Source organism: Enoplosus armatus, chromosome 13 (genome assembly GCF_043641665.1).
Source record: "Enoplosus armatus isolate fEnoArm2 chromosome 13, fEnoArm2.hap1, whole genome shotgun sequence".
NCBI classification, from domain to species: domain Eukaryota; kingdom Metazoa; phylum Chordata; class Actinopteri; order Centrarchiformes; family Enoplosidae; genus Enoplosus; species Enoplosus armatus.
In genome coordinates this window covers 15,831,952-15,851,425 of record NC_092192.1, presented here as the reverse complement: position 1 = coordinate 15,851,425, position 19,474 = coordinate 15,831,952, and the positions used below count along the sequence as shown (strand labels likewise).

Here is a 19,474-nt window from a genome sequence, read left to right as displayed (position 1 = left end):
GGTTCTATAACATGTAATTATCTGCTTTATTTCAGCAGTGGGACTGCTTTATCTGTGCTGTTTGTTGCGAAATACAAATGATAACAACACTCCAACAACCACATATGAATGTCACTTAAGTTATAAACAGGGTGTGCCTCATAATTTTATGCAAGACGTGTAATATTATAATATTGTATGAAGGTATTAAAGCAGTACAAGTGGGGTGGCCTCCATAACAATTATACTTATCAGCCAAGTTCAGTTGCATTTCTGAAAAACAAGTTGCACATTCAAGAAACGTAAAAATGCAATTTTCAAGTATAAGTACTGTAAGTATGATAAAGAGTTAAACTTGTAGTAGTTCACGATCACGTCAAGACTTCAGGAATCACTGCAGTATATTTAAGTAAGTAATATTTTTAGTCTTAGTGATATTCATATTCAGCATTAATTGACTGATCAGTTTGACCCCACACCATATCACGTTTGACAAGTTAATAAATATCCCTGCCTAAATGTAAAAAACATACTGTCTTGGGAAAAAGACAGTAGATTATCGAACTCTAAGTAAACTATGACTTGACTTTAGACACGCTGACTAACAAATACAGAAAGCCACAGGTTAATATTTGACCTACATTATTATTTGACCTACATTATTTCCGGATTTTATTTTGAAGAAAAAAAGCCAAACCAGACCGGATGTGAACCTCTTAGGTTTGTCGCTAATGCTATTGGACCCGGAACGGTAAGGCAGCACTCCGAAGATGGCCGGGGTGTTTGAGGTGGAGGTTGATGGTGTAGAGCACGACCATGGACTGGGACATCACGATGAACCGAACCAGGTAAGATTTGTGGGCCACACCGCGGCATTATGACAGATAAAACCGATGAGGGTGAATTTATACTGGGCTGCTAGCTGCTAACTCGGAAGTCTGTGTTAGCTACCACTCACGGGTTTAGCCTAACGTAAGCAGCTAGCCACTGTTTAGCCATATGTTACCTAGCAGAAGTATGGGGTCTACTGAACGTAACTGAATTTGCTTCGTTCGACAAAACAACACTGCAAGCGAGAAACGCCCTGAGAGCCATTTAGCGATGCTAAGCTAGCTAGCCAGCTAACATTCAAATCTTGTAGTTGCTTTCTTTTGGTTAGAGTAAGTCAGATGTATTTTTTTTAATTAAGTTTGCATTTATTTGGGCTTTTTCCACAACCGCGTGTTGACTGCTTCGTTCGTCTTATTCGCACTACAAATAAAGCTGATGTGGCTGAACGGGTCAAAGGTCACGTATTGCCTTTCTCTGTGCTGAGGGCCAAGTGGTTTATCAGTGTCAAGTCAGAGGAAGCAACCACACTACTTCCTGTGGCATTTCAATCTTCAGGTCAAACTGATGTCAGCAGGAGCTCACAGTGTGCAAGCCTCCACAGACACCTCAGAGTGAACTGAAACAGTTGTTTAAAGCTATTAGTCTGTCACGTGAGGTGTAGTTACTAAATGTGCAGCAGAGGCAGAATAGCTGCATGGCTGGCATCATGATAGACGTGACTGACAAAAGATAGATCCTTCTGTGTGGTTCACTGATGATTTAAGTGTATGCGGTTTGAATGGAAACCTGTTAGTAGGAGTCCTGATGTTTCCTTTCCTGCCTCTTATAGTGTAAAGTGGTAAGAGAACCTACAAATACTTTACTCTAAAATGTAATCAGAATCAGATTCAGAAATACTTTATTGATCCCCGGGGGGAAATTGTACAGTACTGGTGCTCCCATTCAAGATTAGAAAGCAGCATAAATTTAGAAATAAAAGTATGTACAAAATATAAAAATAAGAAATAGAAAATAAAAATATACATATTTACAATACTTAAGTGAAAAATAAAAGTAAAAAATATATACAACAGCAATGTATATGTATGTCTATATAAATATACGTATGTATTGCACTGTCATTTAAGAATAAGTAATATTAAGTTGGTAGTATATGTAGAAGATTTCCAGTCTGTTTCTTCTGAGTGTCTGACACTCAGAGGGAGGAGGCAGGAATGATTTCTTGTGGCGCTCAGTTGTACATTTGGGAGGAATGATTCTCCCACTGAAGGTGCTCTTTTTCACCCGCTGAGTGAAACAGATCATTTTTAATCAAAGAGACTTTTGCGTTTGACATACATGTCAGCAGCATGGATTGGAATATAATCCTACTACTGTTTTTTGAAATGTAATTTTAAAATGTAAAAAGGGGAAAATGATGACTCAAACAGGAAAATGTGGTCTACTTAGCAGGATGTGCGAATTGGGTAAGAACTGGTTGTGAACCCATATCTGCATACTTGTTTGTGTAGCCACTGCCCGCCTTCATTCATTTTCCTTTTTGGCACATAGGAAGCTCTAATAACAAGAGAACACTTCAGTTCTTGTTATCAGCTTTTAATTTCAATCATGATAAAGTAGCTAAACAAGCCCAGCAACTTGAGAGGGACTGTAACTGCTAAACACACTTGGTGAGTCAGTCTTGTTAAATATAGATATTTTTTGGGGGGGTTTGTCTTTCACCCAGTTTTGACACACATACGTTTCATTTTGGTACTCAAGTAAAGTTAAATGTTTCAGTTCAAATAGTTATTTTAGTGGCTCTGTAATTGGTATGCGACGTAAGATCTAGGGATTTACAGCCAACTGTGTGAGAGGTGATGTTCGACACAGCAGTTTGGGTCTAGTTGTTTTTAGTAAGCATTTGTGACTTTCTACTTCTGTCTTTTTATTTGGTATTTTTAAATCTCCAACACAACTCTTACCTTACTACAAATTATCAAAGAGAAGAGGGGGTCAAAAGGACAAAATTATATTGTTTCTGTGATCAAATAAGGGTTATACAGTGCACTCTGCTAAGCCACACTACAGTTGTATCCCCTCCTTATAGTTTGATGTGTGTAATTGTCCTCAAATGGCTACGATGTGATTTTATTATTAGTTTTTTCAGATGATTATTTGGTAAAGTGTCAACAGTAATTGTCATTGTTTTGTCTTTTCCTGTCTTTAGTTTGATGTGTCCAAGCTTTCACCAGAAGAGAAGTGGAGGTCAGTATCTTTGCCACATTTTTAATGGATCATGCATTTAATTTTGTGACATGTATAATATGATTATTTTCTCTCTGAAATGCACAGACAACTCTTTTATGTTTGCTGTAAGGCTTCACAGTAAGACCAGGTTGGCCAGTCTCAGTGACCTTACCGTAACATTTCATAATTTCTGGGTATTGAAGTTCACATGTTCCAAACAGTTCACAGTCATTGCCATTAGGAGACACCAGTGTGCTGAGCTGCACAGCGCACCTTTAAGGACACGCCTATTCTGCATTATTATGAAACAATAAATAGAGTGGCTCCTAGCTACGTAACATTAACTGAGTATGTTCCTCTTTTTCCACAGGGTGGAGCATGCAAGAATGCATGCCAAACACAAAGGCCATGAGGCCATGCACGCAGAGATGGTGCTGATCCTCATAGTCACCCTTGTCGTCGCCCAGCTAGTCCTTGTGCAGTGGAAACAGAGACATCCAAAGTCATACAATGTAAGACACACAGGCAAGATGTTTGAAGCTCTGTATGCAAAGTTTGGAAATACCATCATGTGAAGACACATTAAAAAAATGTTTTTTGGATACAGATACAATTCAGCTGTGAGCTAGGGGTGTGTTTTTAGGGATGGAGGGAATAAGAGAACATGTAAGGCCACAGGGTTGTCTCTCACAAGTCTGCGTTTTCTTTTATTTTAATATCCACGTGGTAGCACATGACTGTATCAACACTTTCCTCAAATAAGGAGAAATATGGTGTTTTCCTTCGCTATGTTTTTATGTTTACACAATGTCTGATGGTGGTAGCTTTTCATCCCTGGTGTACATGTTCTAACGTGTACGCTCTGCTGTCTTGTAGCTGGTGACTCTCTTCCAGATGTGGGTAGTTCCTCTCTACTTTACTACCAAACTTCACTGGTGGAGGTTCCTGACCACGTGGTTTATCTTCTCTGTCATCACAGCCTACATCTCCTACCGTGCCACTCGCAAGCCGCTGGCCTGCACCACACCGAGGTATAGCCATCGTTTGCACTTAACCATATCCTGTCAATGAAGAGATCTGCCTGTCCATCAATGCCGATTAAACTGTCCATAACATATTCTGACATATTCCTTCTCCTTGGCTACTGTAGGTTGGTGTATAAGTGGTTCCTCCTTCTCTACAAGATCAGCTATGCCACAGGAATAGTTGGCTACAGTGTCGTCATGTTTACACTATTTGGTATAAACCTAATATTCAGGTATGTGTTATTGGTTCCATATCATTTCAGTGGTGCTAAATTAACCATAACCAAAACTTTCAGTGGGTATTGTCTTTCACCATTGAAAATGAAATCCTTCAAACTATAGGCTGCTGTTGACAAGAGTATGGGACATGTCTCTGTCCCACATGTAGCACTTAGCTGCAACAAGATGATGTTTTGCCTTTTTTTACACCCCTTTTGATCATCACTGCCGAATCCAGCTCCCGCCAGGATTTCTAGAGTTTGACTGACTTTATCAGAAACATGAGCAAACAACACTCTTTTTCTTCCTGCTTCATGGTGTTTACACAATCCTCAGGTGTATGTATTTAAAGGGAAACTCTGGTCATATGACAAGTAAACACCCTGTCACAAGTTAAAAAACGCATTGTCACTGTAAGATATTATCATTCGCAGTTATTCCAAAAACCTTAATGCTTAATGTGTCCTTCCTGAATGAGATCAACCAAAGATTTTCTACTTCCTACCTAGAAATGCCATCTAACTTCAATACTTCGTTGCATTTGAGACAGAACCTTTGGCTTTTCTTGATTTCCTGGAACAGCTGAACATCAAAATAGATTTTTAGCTTATGGACAAAAAAATTTTGATGTTTCAGTTTATAAAAATGCATTTTAGCAACATGCTAGAATTTAAAGCAAATTCATGCTGTCTTCCCAAAAATGTGAACTTTGCTGTAGACTGAAAATATAAAACAGACATGACTCCTCTCTGAACTAAACAAAAGCTGATGTTGAACACCACTGAAGCCATGATTCCCATACAGTGCCTTCTCTGTCCAGGATAAAGCCGGAGGATGCAATGGACTTTGGCGTTTCACTATTATTCTACGGGCTGTACTACGGGGTCCTAGGAAGGGACTTTGCAGAGATGTGTGCAGACTTCATGGCTTCAACTGTTGGGGTAAGTAGACAGATTGCAGACACGGTATGTTTCTGTGCCCTGTTTCGGGAAACGGCTGTTAGCTAAAATGTAAATTCTTCTTTTTTTTTAGTATTACAGTGCATCCGGCATGCCCACAAAGCACCTCTCTGACAATATCTGTGCTGTGTGCGGTCAGCCCATCCTCGTCGATGTCAGTGAGGAGGGGATTATTGAGAACACGTACAGATTATCCTGCAACCATGTGTATCCTTCCATGTGAGATATATACATATTTTCATGTTGCTATCTCTTCTTATCAGCGAAAGAGAAGTTCAGTTGCGCCATGGAGTATTTAATTTCTATAAAAGGTATAGTCATGGCTCTGTGTCGGAACTAAATTAGCAGGCCAAAGGGGAATTGGCAGTTAACTTGACCTTTTATATCAGGCTGTTGTTATGTCACTCTGTTCATCTGAACTTACTTCCCCCATGATTTTCTTTTGCTGCTTGTACGCTGAAAATAACATGCACCCATATCTAGTGTCACAGTGATGTTTTGTTTGGGCATTTTTCATATGTAGATTTAAATTGTATTAATTTACAATTTATTGTTAACATGGCTGGTTTTCTGTTTGGTGCCTCTTGTACAGTTGAATTGAGTCTCATCAAATTAAAAAGGCAGAATTCCCTGAGAATTAGAAAATTGCATGCTGATAATTATAGAGCCCAAATCATATATCAGCAGGCCTATATTATTGGCTAATATTGTTAGTCACTGACATAACTTTATAGGTCCATAGGCAAAAATACTTTCCAATACATAACAATATCATAGGCTGCATTTTATTTGACAGCGTTTTTACATAATTTGATGTTGCTATATTTTGCCTAGATGGTATTAGTCATTCTTTATAATAACTGAACTTCCCAATTAAGTTTACTTTTCAAAACCTTCTGTTATCTTGTATTAACTGTTGCAGTCGTATTTGATAATAAATACATTGTTGCAAAAGATCATGCCAAAAAGTTTGTCAACAATTTTGGAGCATCCTCACCAACATTGTAATTGAATTCGTTTGTTAGTTAAAAACAAATATCGACCGATATATTGTTTAAGTTTATATTGGCTTTTTTTTTTTATCATTTTGAGGCAGTGTAGGTTTGAACTGAACTCACATACTGCTGTGCAGAGCCTTGACTCCACATCCAGGTTCCATGAGTTCTGCATAAGAGGATGGTGTATCGTCGGAAAGAAGCAGATGTGCCCGTACTGCAAAGAGAAGGTGGACCTGAAGAGGATGTTCAGTAACCCGTATCCTTTTTTAAATCTGGTATTGTCACACGTGACATGTGACCTTATTATTCACTGTGTGTGTGTGTGTGTGTGTGTGTGTGTGTGTGTGTGTGTGTACACAAGCAAACAAGGTGAACACCTCATGGATGAGGACAGAGAAGTACCTTCAGGTCCAAACCTAAATCGGGCATTTTCACACGTGACATCTAATCACGGTTTCTTGTTGCAGAGAGGAAGTTTCCACTGTAAAGTTTAGGTGAATTTTTCAGGCAGCTCATTGCAGGGTATTTAGAATGAAATATGGAACATTTATAGGTTATATACAGGGTTCCTGTTCCTTTTTGTGGGTCAGAGTTTACACAACTGTGTCAACTGTACAACTCTATAAAATTTAGAGCCCTTTAGAGAAACTGAAAGTAGTTTCTACCGCCTCCTGGCCATGTGCCATCAGTTGAATGTGTTATTAAGGCCTTATATTGTCACCCATCTTATTAAACATTTTAATTGTTGAAGATTTTTTTCCCTTAACCTGTTTTTGTAGCTGGGAGAGGCCACATGTCATGTATGGACAACTTTTAGACTGGCTTCGGTACTTGGTGGCCTGGCAGCCTGTTATTATTGGATTTGTGCAAGGTATCAACTACGTCCTGGGTCTGGAGTGACCTGCGACTGTCAGAAATGGACATACACGCCATACGGAGAAGATATGCACTGGCTCAAAAGACTGGGGGCCTAACATTGAACTAAAACACCAATAAAAAGTGTCTATACTTTTTGTATATATTTATAGGCACATATTATCTGTATTTACAGTTCATTTGAATTTTATCTGTAATCTGAATTTGGATGTCTGTCAATTTCCCAGGATTTGCTTCACACAGCGTTACATCTTAATGGGTTTGTTTATCTTATGGCCTAGTAAAGCGGTTGTCAAAATCATTAGGGAGGTGCTTTTTACTAATTTATGTCTTAAAGTGTTTGATACTTAGTTAAAGGATCGTGCTGGAGTTCTCTCACACATGAGTAATAAATATTGAATGGAACATAAAGAATTGCTCCCTGTGCCTCCAAAACAAACAAAACTACATGAACACGTACCTACAGATGTCCTCTGGCGTCATTCTGCCACTGCGTCATTCAGTGTAATCCTTCGTATAGCTGTTTGACATCAATTCCATATTTTGAACTCAAGTGACCTCTGTGAGAGTTTCATAAGCGCCGACAGTCATGCACCATGTGAGCGGACGCGTCATCATTGGTGGAAAGAAGTGCTAATGGTCCTTAAACAGAGGATTCCTCATGCTGGACTTTCGGTGTTGCCGGATTTCAAAATGTCCTCATTGTCATTTGCTTACCTCTTTTACAATATCTCACTTCATTGAGTTTGTATGATTTGAAATGGAGGAATGTCACTGTCTACCAAACAAGGCCTTCTGTTTTTGCTCACACAATTGATTATTTGTACTTAAAGGCTCAGTTCACCTGCATTACAAAAAGAAATTTTTTTTTTCATAGTTGTATGTAGCCATGCCCATAGTTTTGGTCCCTGTGAAAGTGTGTTCTGTGGATTATTCAGAGTTTCTGGAGTGACATGTTGCCATTGACATTTTTAAAATTAAATTTTTCAGTGCTGTGAGCACTACTAACAAAATGTAATTCACCTCCGTTGTATTGGAGTGGTAGGAGAAATCTTAAAGACTGGCCAAATAAAACCAAAACTATCTGCATGGCTGGATACCGCTAGAGGTAAGTGGAACAAGTAATTTGAAAATTCAACTGAAATTGGAGCGACCCAGGAAGCACAAACCAAAGCTATGATACCGGTTAGTAACTTTGCTAAAACTACTGACTGTTGAAACTAGACTTGATCAGAAGAGGAAAGAAAACAAACATCCCAGAATGATCCTTTAACTTTTAAGTGAGAGTGCTGATGGTGCCAGTCTTATTTTTGCGTGATCTGTTCAATCCGAGGTCCCTTTTTATATGTGGATTTTCTAGTCCAAAGTTGCCGGAAGGTGACGGTTGGTTTTTGCATTTACTGGTCACAGTACATGTCTCATGATACTGTCTTTTACTTGGACCTTTCCACCAACTCACACAGTAAAGGGACTGAGTACAACAAGACATACTAACATGATCATTTTGTTTTGTTGTCAATGTTTTTGATCAAGATCAGTTAATAAATGTCACATGGTTCAGGTGGTGTCCAGACGTCTTATGTTTTCAACATTGAAAGCCAAGTGATTGTTCACTGGATGACATTATATATTACATATATATTTATTGACACAATTGGAATCAGCTGTGAATTAGCATGCTTGGTTTATGACCATAAATTGTCAACAGCCTGCCAAGAACATGAGTGGTCTAGTTTGTGAGGAATTCCCCCACTCATTATGTGTTTGAGTGGGTGTAGGGAAGTGAGTTACGTTTGTGTGTATATATAGTTATCCCAAACGGCAGTCAACAGTACAAAGCTGTCACTGGAGGAGTCAATATGGAGCTGTCATCTGTTGCCAAAGGTAATAATACTTGATACACTAACTCAGGCATGTTCACTGTATTATGGCCTTGGTTGTGAATGTGTTGTATCTCTGCAACAGTCTTGGGATCTCTGTGTCTGCTGCTTGCAGATGGATTTCCAGGTACAGTATGTTTTGTGGGTGACAGTTTTATTTTTATGTAATTAGATTTTTGTGCTAACCTAAGTTTGTCCTTCAGTTTCAGAGGGTGACTCTCCAACGATCATTGGGCCACATCACGTCCAAATAAAAGCTCATCCAGGTAACTCTCGTGCTTAGAGAAATTACCAACTGCTATCAAGTGTTTTCTGATATGTACAGCTTATGGGGGGCAGCTCAGGTGGATTTCTATTATGAAGCTATTTTAAAAGGTGCCTGTTTATACATCGAAGCTATACTGCAAGTGTGTGTGAAGGGTCTGGTGTATTCTGCCTTACAGGTGACTGGCTGTTTCTTAACTGTGAAGCGTTTCCAAATTGTGAAGCCGATTTGACAATCATCTACTGGCTTGTCAACGGCTCTTTCCCTGAAGACACGCCTAGCAGTGGCAGAATAGTAGAAACAGAGGAGTGAGTATTACCTTAACAGAGCATACGATCCTAGCCATTTAAGTTATGTTATTAAGTTCATTATCAATACACAATTTATTAGCTGCCAAACTGGAGTTATATCCTTGTCTTCAAATGTAGTTCTGCAGACTGCTGTTAGAAAGCAGGACAGAATAATGACCTGTGGCTGAGCTGACTACTGTTTGTTTTAGATCAACTTTAGAGGAGGGTGCCATCCTACAGAGGAGTTTGCTGTTGAAGAATGTCACATCAGAGGACCTCAAATCCACCTTCACCTGTGTTGTGACAAACGCTGCTGGAACGGCCCACAAGCACACAACGTTGGCAGCAACAAGTAGTGATTGTAATGTAGGAAAAACCAGAAAACACTGAATGTTGCTGCAGTAAAGAAGTCAAATTCTCTGAGCCATGTTTGCTTGCAAACTAACTTGACATGAGTCAACATTATCTGTGAATATTTACTATTATGTTATACTGTTGGGTGGGAGAACCATGCCAAAGAAAAGTTGGTTGAAGAAATGTTCAAAACTTAGGGTGCATTTGGTTCCACAATAACTTTTTTCCTTTGATGATGATCTCCTCAGAGACCAATAATATTAAAATTTATCTTGTGAAGAACAAGTTCTAGCAAACAACTTAAGTTGAAACCAAACAGCAACTGGAGAATATTACCCTCTTCTAATATCCATTTGTTAAAGCATTTTGAGGATCCCCGTCTTTATCCAAGGAAACAAGCCCAGAGGCAACATTTTACATGGGACTGAATTGTTGTAATTATAGCAAACTATCTAAATTACTGTCATTTAGATGGCCACACAAAGGTACCGTCTATTGACTGCAGAATATTGTAACCATTAGTTGCTATGCTTGTGTATCATTTGTGTTTGTTTGCTGGCGATAAGCCATCTTGAATTTGTATATTTCTGATCCATATAAAGATATATTCCATAATGAGACAAAGTCGAATCAGTCAATTCACACCGGTAACTTTTTTTCCACTGTCACTACTTTCATAACCTGTATAACATACACTGAGAACACTCGGATGTATGAAAGTGATGTAAACTACAGTACAGATGACTTTTTAGCTATGTAGGATAAACAATCACACAACAGCTCTTCAATGTGATTACTGCCTTACATACCAAAACACTAATACAAGCAGCAATAATAATTGATCAACAAATGTAGTGCAAAATAATTTAGTTTTTCCATATTTTAAATGATACTATGACTCAGGACAGTCGTCATATTCCTCATGATTTAGTGTTAATAGTGCTGTTAAAAAGCTATTAGAAGGAATTTTCATATCAAGCACAACAGCAGATGGGCTGGCAACACTAGCAATAATTAATTATGTCTATTAAAGATCTTTGATTGTATATGCATTGTATAAAAATAGGAACAAATAAACTCCCAAAATAAGGCCTCTCAGCTTCTGTCAATCCATATTAACACACATCAAATCACACCATCCCCATTTGCTGAAGGATTTTGTTTTGGTGATTATGTTTGTCTCCACTAGGGCACTATCAAGCAAAAGTTTTTCTCCAATAGGAATTCAGTGGAAGCCTTGACATTTATTTTGTATTGAAATTATTTTTGCAGTCATCAGTGCTTGATAGATCAACTGGATGCTCCCTTCGAGGCTCACACCCCCAGCTCTTCCAGGCAGCGCTGCAAGTTGTCAATCCTGCCAGGATACTGGTTTTCTCTGATCTTCTTCCTGATGAGGGCAACAGCATCTTCAATGACTGTTGGCCACTTTACAGAGGAGCTGCAGAATGGTTGGAGAAGTTCCAGGTTGGTCTTAAGCGCCATTCCAAACAGGAAACGCAGGAAAATGTCCAGTTTTCCGTCCTCAAACTGCAGGCTTCTGTCCATGGCACTCTTGTAGAGCTCCATTGCTTTGTGCCCCTTGAATATCCCCTTGAACTTGTGTTTCATTTGCTGGTCAAAAATGTTCTTCCCCTGGTTTCTAAAGGAGAGAAACACATAAAGGGCAGCCAGGTACTCCTGCATGGTGGGGTGGATAAAGCTGAGGACTTTCTCATGAAACAAGACATATGGCTTTGTGAGGTATTGTGTGCACAGACCACTGTTAGTCACTGCCTCCTCGTCGCTGATTCCGATCTCTTTCCAGTCGGACTTGATGATCTTGAACTGGCCTTGTTCCAGCATGTTGAAGGCCAACTTTCCAAGCTTCATGAGGAAGTCTCTCTCTTTATCTGGACTATGTTCTGGAGCTCTAAACATGCGATGCTGACGCGTGAGTGCTAGCAGCAGCTTTGTGTACATGTAGGTGATGCTCCTGGGCAGCTCTGCCTGTGTCCCCTGCGCCCTAAATATGTGCTTGCACTCATCAGCCACCAGTGAGCAAAACAAGGGCAGGTGGCACATGATGCGGAGGGTTTTGAAAGAGTTGATATACTCAATAACTCGAGCTGCTTGATCTGGGTCCTGAAATCGCTTCTTAAAGTATTCGTCCTTTTCAGGGTCACAGAAACCACGCACGTCTATCTCCTCGTAATGCGTGTCCCAAGGAATGATGCGCTTTACTTGTGGCCGAGAGGTGACCACGAACAGGCCGCGGTAGAGCAGCCTTGCTCTGAGGAGGTTGACCACGATGACGTTCAGGGTGGTGGGATCTGTGTGGTCACCGAGCAGCTCAGTGTTTTGAAAGTCAAGCTTCCCATTGTACTCATCAAGACCGTCAAAGACAAACATTATTTTGCAGTCTTCGCTTCTGTAATCCTCATCCCTCAGTTTCTTTGTTTCTGGGTAGAGTTTTTGTATTATTTCCAACAGGGAGATCTTACAACCCTCAAACTGTCTGAGTTCTCTGAACGGCAAAGGAAACAAGAAAGACACATGTTGGTGGCCCCGCTCTTCAATCCAATCGAGGACCAACCTTCTGACCGCCATAGACTTCCCTGACCCTGCCACTCCAGAGATCAACATAAACTTAAAGTTTGAGTGCTCCAGCCTTTCAGCACTCAAAATATCCTTAGTAGAAAGCAGTGTCCCTTCTTCCCGGTTGCTGTCCAGCTTTTCTATGGTCATGACCTCATGTTCAATATTTGGGCCATTATCACAGGTTGAGGTTATGTAGAGATTAGTAAAGACATCGTCAAAGGGCCTCTTCTCTCCCTGCATGGCTGAATCCTCACATACTTCACCATATGTCCTCTTCAGAGTCTTGCTTAAACCGTGACGTACTTCATCTGAAAAAGGGAAAATGTGCATGTAAATATATATGTGCCTTTGTTGCACTTACTGACTATTATCTCCTTTGCCTTGTGTAAATATATTATCCATCCCTTTTGTTTTATGTGTGCTATTAAAATATACAGGAGCCTACTTACTTCTGATGCACAACGTCTGGAGAAAATCAACCAACTTCTTTTGCCCAATTTCCTTAAGAAGGGTTTTTGTGATCTGCAAAGATACCTCCAGGTTGTAACACTCGAGCAACCGGTCCACAAGGTCCACCATATCCATGCCTTGAGGAGGAGTGTTGAATGACTGTGGGTAATGCTTCCACAGCATCATCTTGAATCTCTTAATGTCCCCCTCAGACAGCTTCTCAAGCGTTTTACTAATAGCCTGATTCCAAAGGAAAGATCAAATTCAGTTCTGTTGTTTTTAACTAGAGGATGTGTTCTACTTAATTTCTTGATAAAGACAAAAGGGGAACACACACACTGACCTTAAAAGTGAATGCCACTGTCACAGAAGGATGGCTAATCTCATTTGGGTCCCAGGTTAACTCAGGTGTATCAGAAAGATCTGACACAGTATCCTCTTTGCTTCTAAGCCTGGTGAGGCCACAGTGGAGAGATGTAATCATATTTTATCAATCTACACACAAACTAACATGTGTAAGTGCCATGCCATAGGTGTATTTCTTACTTGAGGGTTCTCTTTTCACAGTCGTCACTATCCAAGGAGTAGCAGCTAGAGTATGAATCTGCTCTGTCCAACTGGACCCTAAAACCAGGATGACAAAGAGGGCTTGAACTATATTCAGTGCAACTACATGATGTCATTACAGTTTCCTTGGATACAATGAAAGTAACAACAAGATAAAGTATATTGAACGGTACATATTACAAGCACAGCTGCTTCTAGGGTTTCATGTGATGCATAAATGTATAGGCTGATTTAAGCTTTGCTGAGTCCTTTGTCTGGTTTGTACCTCGTGGAGGATCCATCTTCGTCATCCATGTTGTTTGAGTTCTCCTCACTTGTAATTGACCAGTAGCTCTGAGCTGGAGGGATGGCCTGGTCCACATAAAGCCTGAAAAATAAGGAGAATGACAGTTTGTTAATTGCTTAGTGGCTGAATAACAAGCAATCACAGGCTTCCATAGTACATGCCAGATAAGCAACCCATTTAAAGCTTAGTGCTCTTTCTCAAGCAGCATCAAAGCCGTCAAGTCTTGGGTATTTAAATAGGGGACTACAAGGACTTATGAAGGTTGATTGACAAGCATAGACTTAACCTAACTTTGTATTTTTATTTATTTCACTATTTTTCCTTTTCTTGGCTTTATATTTATTCTGCTAACACTCTGAATACGTAGTTTTTTGAGAGATATTTGTTGTCATGTGAAAACTTAGGCTTTAGTAATGACACAGCTCATCTTTCTGTGAAAATTAGGGAGGTAGCTGTTAACATACAGACACAGATACGGACACAGACAGGTACAGATAGCCCCCTCAAACCTGGAACACAGACTGCTGTAAAAAGATATTTAGATAAGTTCTTCATTCAGCCCACTAGAGGAAACTTCTGAGCTGCCACACCCCCCTTATTGTTACATATAAGGTGTAGTGATATTTGTTTCACTCTGTACTGTACCCTCTGCAGAGAGCAAATGATAGGATAAGACTAGTTGTTATTGTTGTACTTTAAATATATTTTCACTACTTGCCATAAAAATACTTCCCAGATTTACTCTCCTACAGAGAGAGAGAGAGGACCGTTGGGGCTAGTAAGTAAAAAATGTCCTTACCAATGGCTAGTATCCATTGGATTCGGTCCCAGGTCCAGAGAAGGTCTTCTCTCGGGGATGTAGTACAGTCCGTCATCTTCAATAGACTCACTCTGTCCTCTACCAGACACTGCATCCCCAAGGGAAGAGCCGCCTGACAGTATGTCCATCGCCTCCATTTCAGTGCCGTCCATCATGTCAGAGAGAGGGTCAGCCAACGGCTAACATGACGGGCACACACGCTGATCACTTTTTGTTTTCCAGGGGTGGTTTCAGGAAAAAAATATAATATATCAACTTTCAAGTTCTCTAATAGGGTGTATAAAGAACTTTACACCAAACCAGATTTTCAGGTTTCTTCTGTTGGAAGCTTATTCAGCCTGTGTATGTACTACAGTATGATACTGCATTACCTTGTCAAAGTAAAATTACATGCAAGTTAAATGTCCATTAAATTTCCTTTCGAACTTCTTTGAAAATTAAAAGTAAACCTAATTTTGTGCTGATAAATTTATTTTTCTATCTTATCCCTTATCTTGTAACCCCTCATGTTTACCCCCTTTGAGGGCCCTTGCCCCCAGGGTTGGACACCACTGTAATAACCTAAACTCAGATCTGGAAGGCCATTTCTACATGTAAGCAAGTTTTTATTCTTTCAAGATTAGACAGTATGTAATGTTTCTTCCTCGTCTTACCTGGAGGTGCTGTAATGAGTAGCTAAAATGAAAAGTTACAGGTTGAAAGTCTCTGGCTCGCACTGGAGGTGAAGTCTGCCCACCATCGTCATATCTCTCATGAATTAACATGTCAGAAGCTGTGAGTCTGGCTGATGGGCCGTGCTAACTTTAACTTTAGCTAACTGTTACATGGCCTAGTTTCGAAATTCTTTGGCATTTCTGCTTTCCTCTTCCGCCTGGACTTATCCATGTGGTATACATTAGTGACAGACTGTGTCAACTGTCTCATCAACATCGGCCTTACATTAGCGAAAATAATGTCAACGGTATTGTACGGTGCGTTGGTGATTAGCGTAACATTAACAGAGGCAGTTAGCTAACGTTAGCGTTAACTCGCTTTTAACTTTGAATTTGAGAATGAAAATACGCCAGGAGCACCAGGAAGGCTCAAACCAGCAATAAGGGAAGTGAGGGTTAGGCAAAATTATAACATTAGTTTCATAATGGTCAAAAATGTTAACGTAAACACATGGGTAATTACATACATACATTATTACAACTTTGTAATTTATGCCATGACAAACGTTAACTAACTTACCTCCGTCGGGCAGAGTATCTTTAGTTTCAGTTCCACTCAGGAAGCCGCTTTCTTCTTCTTTCGTGTCTAATCGCGTGAGCAGCAAAACATTACAAAGCAGACTCTGCCACCTACAGGCCTGAGGTGCGAAGAGCATGCAGTCTGTTCAGACATGAGACTTCTCTAGAGGAGGATGAATGGCCACTGGTGGAAGAAATACTCACATCTTTTTCTTAAGTTAAAGTAAAAATACCAAATGTATATTGGTAATTACAAGTAAATGTCATGCATTCAGAAGTTTAAGTACAAACAAAAATATAGTATTAAAAGGATGTTATATTATTATGTGTATAGTATTATTTTATTATTACTGGTGCCTTAACATATAAGCAGCATTTTAATAGTGAAGCTGGTCTAGAAGAAGCTCATCTTAATTACTTTAAATACTGTTGGGTAAAAATTCAAACTGAAGGAAGATAAATAGAACAGCGGGTGCACAGCTGGCCCAAATCAGGCCTAATTAGTGACCAGTACTCCACTGGTTTAGCATTGCACTCTATAACATTGTTCGAGTCACGATGGACAATTTAAAAAACAATTCAAAATCGATGCAGCAGAACCAGTAATGTCGTCTTTTTAATTCTATGCATTCTTCCTCTGTGTCAAAATCTGGTGAATATATTACCCACAATGCAACTTGACTCGCTAATGTATCCTCGAGCAACTAGCCTAACGCAGAGATGAGGAGAGAGCTGCAGAGGTCTGGTAAGCTCACTTCTTTCTGACTCCACACCCTCTGATTTTTTTCATTTTCAAACTTGGAGTCTTCAGATCCAACCTACGCCGACTCAAGTGATTTCACTTGAGGCAACTGACGTCACTTGAACCCCGTGTGGCACAGCAAAAGTCTTTTTACAGCTTTCTTTCACATATGCAGTAGTACTCCCCCAGACCTTAAACAGACTTTTAAAATCGGTGGAGTTCCCCTTTAACTTTCTTTATAATTGTGATGGTTATCTGTATGGCAATTAGTAGAGATTTCACGATTTTCACGATTTCAAGAGGTAATGAATTGCATATTTATTGCATCCCTCGACAAGACAAATCTTTTCATCTTAATTTATGGCACTGCTGTTATACAAGGCTGATACTGTATGTCAAACGGCAACTATTATGAGTGTTTGTGTGCATGCCCAGTGTATTCACGGCTGAATTACTGATTACTGAAGGTTAAAAAAAAGCATTACAGTTGGTGTTTATAAGAGCTGTACATTTTCTTGTATTTCGTCATTATATATGTAATTTTGATTTTCATTTGAAATCCAGTCACATTATCAAGAAGGATAGTTTCCTGCCCTGTATTTATTAATACTTATTGATTATCTTGAATGTCAGTGCTAGCACTGTTGGGGTTTCTATTGATCTGATGTGAATTAAATGAACTGGTCCTTTTCCTATGTCACTTGTGATGTTAATGAAGTTATTCTACTGAATGAAAGAGTTGTTGGACCTGGTTAGAAAAACTTTACTTAGAAATACAGAAACAGACACAAAACCACAGTGCTGTCTCTAAAGGATAACGGACATTTAAAAACGAAAAGTGTGCATGTACTCCTCTGTGTATTTGATCTATATGGTATGACATTCAGTTTAAATGTAGTGTTTGCTGTACAATGAGTGTCCATGCAGTGAAAATAGGCTTAGGCCCTGAAGCTGTTTACCATTACATGAAAAAAAGCGAGGCGCATGTCAGCATCCTTGTCTCGTTAGTGACCGCTACACTGCGCTTTGTGTGATGGAGGCGTGAGCAGCGACAAAGACGGCAGGAGGAAACAGTGGCGGGTATGAGGGGTGATTAGTGCCCGGGAGGTTAGAGGAGAAGCAAAGAAATCATTGTCAGAATAGCCATTGTGTTGAATGGATTCATTAGTGGCTTATTTTGTATTCACTGTGGTGCCGTTTGGAGAATAAATTGATTCAACTGATCACTTTTTAAAGCAGTATATCTGCCATCAGTGCTTATCATACTTGCCAAAACAAAGTTGAACTTGTGCAATTGCCTGTGCTCAACAAACTGGAAACGTTTTCAAAAAGATTAAAAACGTTCATCAACATCCACACAGTAAATTCAGTGTCAATGGGTATATCCTTTTTACAGCATTAACAACTCCCACTGATTCACTGAGGCTCCTTTATGGAGGGGGTGGAATCTGGAGGGGGTAGGGTGGGGGTTGGGTAATGGACCCATGAGCACAGTCTCCTAAAAGACACTCACTATTATGGACAACTTGGAAGTCAGACTATCACAATACATCTATTATGCACAAGGACATACACTCATATAAACTAAGTTAAACCGCTGTTATGCCGTAGATAAGCCAGTTTGAAACTGTAAAACATGAGCTGTTTTTATTTTCCCTGTTGCTTTTTTTAGGTTTAGGCTATACAGCGGGGCTTGGTTTCAAACTAGACCATCACATGGTTTAATGATAACGGTTATTAACCAAAATTAAATCAATTCCTAATTGGTCCAGAAAAATTATGAGGCAGTGTGGCAGGTAATGTTAATACCATTGGAATATTATAAGAATATAGACTACAAGATTTTTTCAAAGGGACCAAATGGATTGTTGATAAAGACAAACAGCTCTCTGAAAATCCTACAATATTATTTCTCCTTACCTTTGGTATATGACTATCAAAAAGTAACATATTTCACATTAAAAAATACATGCTAGGCAAGCACTGACTTGAGTCCCAGCGGCAAATCTGAAACTGGCAAAATAGCCTATCACACACACAGATTGGAAATGTGATAGTAACCATAGGTGGGTTTCCATCCACCTGTTTCAATGCGCATTTTCAATTTGATATAAACATAAAAATTCCTGAGTGGAAACGGTGAAAATTGAACAAAATCTCAAAATATTGCAGAAATGTTTTCACAGTTGGCTTATTGATAAAAAACTAAATATGACAAAGTGCAGTGGAAACAGACAATTCGTACACAAAGCATGTGACCTGATACACTGAAACGACAAAAAATAGCAACATTTTTTCCTGGAAAATTAGCGCCACTAGCTGTTTAACTCCCTAATAATCGCATAACAATAGTGGAAGGAAACGCATTTTCTTTTGCCGATTTTCTTAAAATTTGGTTAACATTTTGTTGGAAACCTAGCTTATGATAGACATGAGTTCACTTATTTGAACGTAAATACACTACACTTTTAAGGATACTCAACCAATTGAGGTCCTTCCCTGTCCGATTGACTATGTATTGGATCAACAGTGGTGTTTTTAAAGGATGTAAAAAAAGTATACCAATTAATATTATTATGAATTACAACCACCACTTTCCTGTACCGTGGTAAGTGTTTGGATGGACAGTAAAACTACTGAATGATCTAAAATTATCAATCAAATTGATAAAAAGGAAATTAGTTTTCTTAATTATTTTTTTCTTAAATTATTTTTTTAATATCTATTTGTCATTAATTCCCATTAAGACACATTTCCTGCTCAGACTGCCCCTGCCTCTTTGTGGCATTAATCACCCCTCATACATGCTACTTCGCACGGTGAGGGCTATGACTCCATGTCTGTGTATGAGGGAGGATGCTCAGAGCGAACCCAACCTTTCCAGACACCAGT

At 39.3% G+C, this 19,474-nt stretch overlaps 2 protein-coding genes across 2 annotated transcripts; one reads left to right on the top strand and one right to left on the bottom strand.

The window, feature by feature from the left end:
• Positions 1-723: 723 nt before the first annotated feature.
• rnf121 (ring finger protein 121) lies at positions 724-8,676 on the top strand. The gene is made up of 9 exons (XM_070917248.1): positions 724-827; positions 3,020-3,057; positions 3,410-3,551; positions 3,916-4,070; positions 4,190-4,297; positions 5,104-5,224; positions 5,316-5,449; positions 6,395-6,496; positions 7,020-8,676. The coding sequence occupies exons 1-9, from the start codon at positions 750-752 to the stop codon at positions 7,138-7,140; spliced, it is 999 nt and encodes a 332-aa protein (XP_070773349.1). The 5' UTR covers positions 724-749; the 3' UTR covers positions 7,141-8,676.
• A 1,571-nt stretch (positions 8,677-10,247) lies between these two features.
• On the bottom strand, positions 10,248-15,889 carry nlrc3l1 (NLR family, CARD domain containing 3-like 1). The gene is made up of 7 exons (XM_070917408.1): positions 15,842-15,889; positions 14,588-14,815; positions 13,768-13,869; positions 13,482-13,559; positions 13,279-13,387; positions 12,935-13,175; positions 10,248-12,793 (listed from the first exon to the last, which is right to left on the bottom strand). Exons 2-7 carry the CDS (start codon positions 14,761-14,763, stop codon positions 11,220-11,222), a joined length of 2,280 nt encoding a protein of 759 aa, XP_070773509.1. The 5' UTR covers positions 14,764-14,815; positions 15,842-15,889; the 3' UTR covers positions 10,248-11,219.
• Between the last annotated feature and the right edge of the window lie 3,585 nt (positions 15,890-19,474).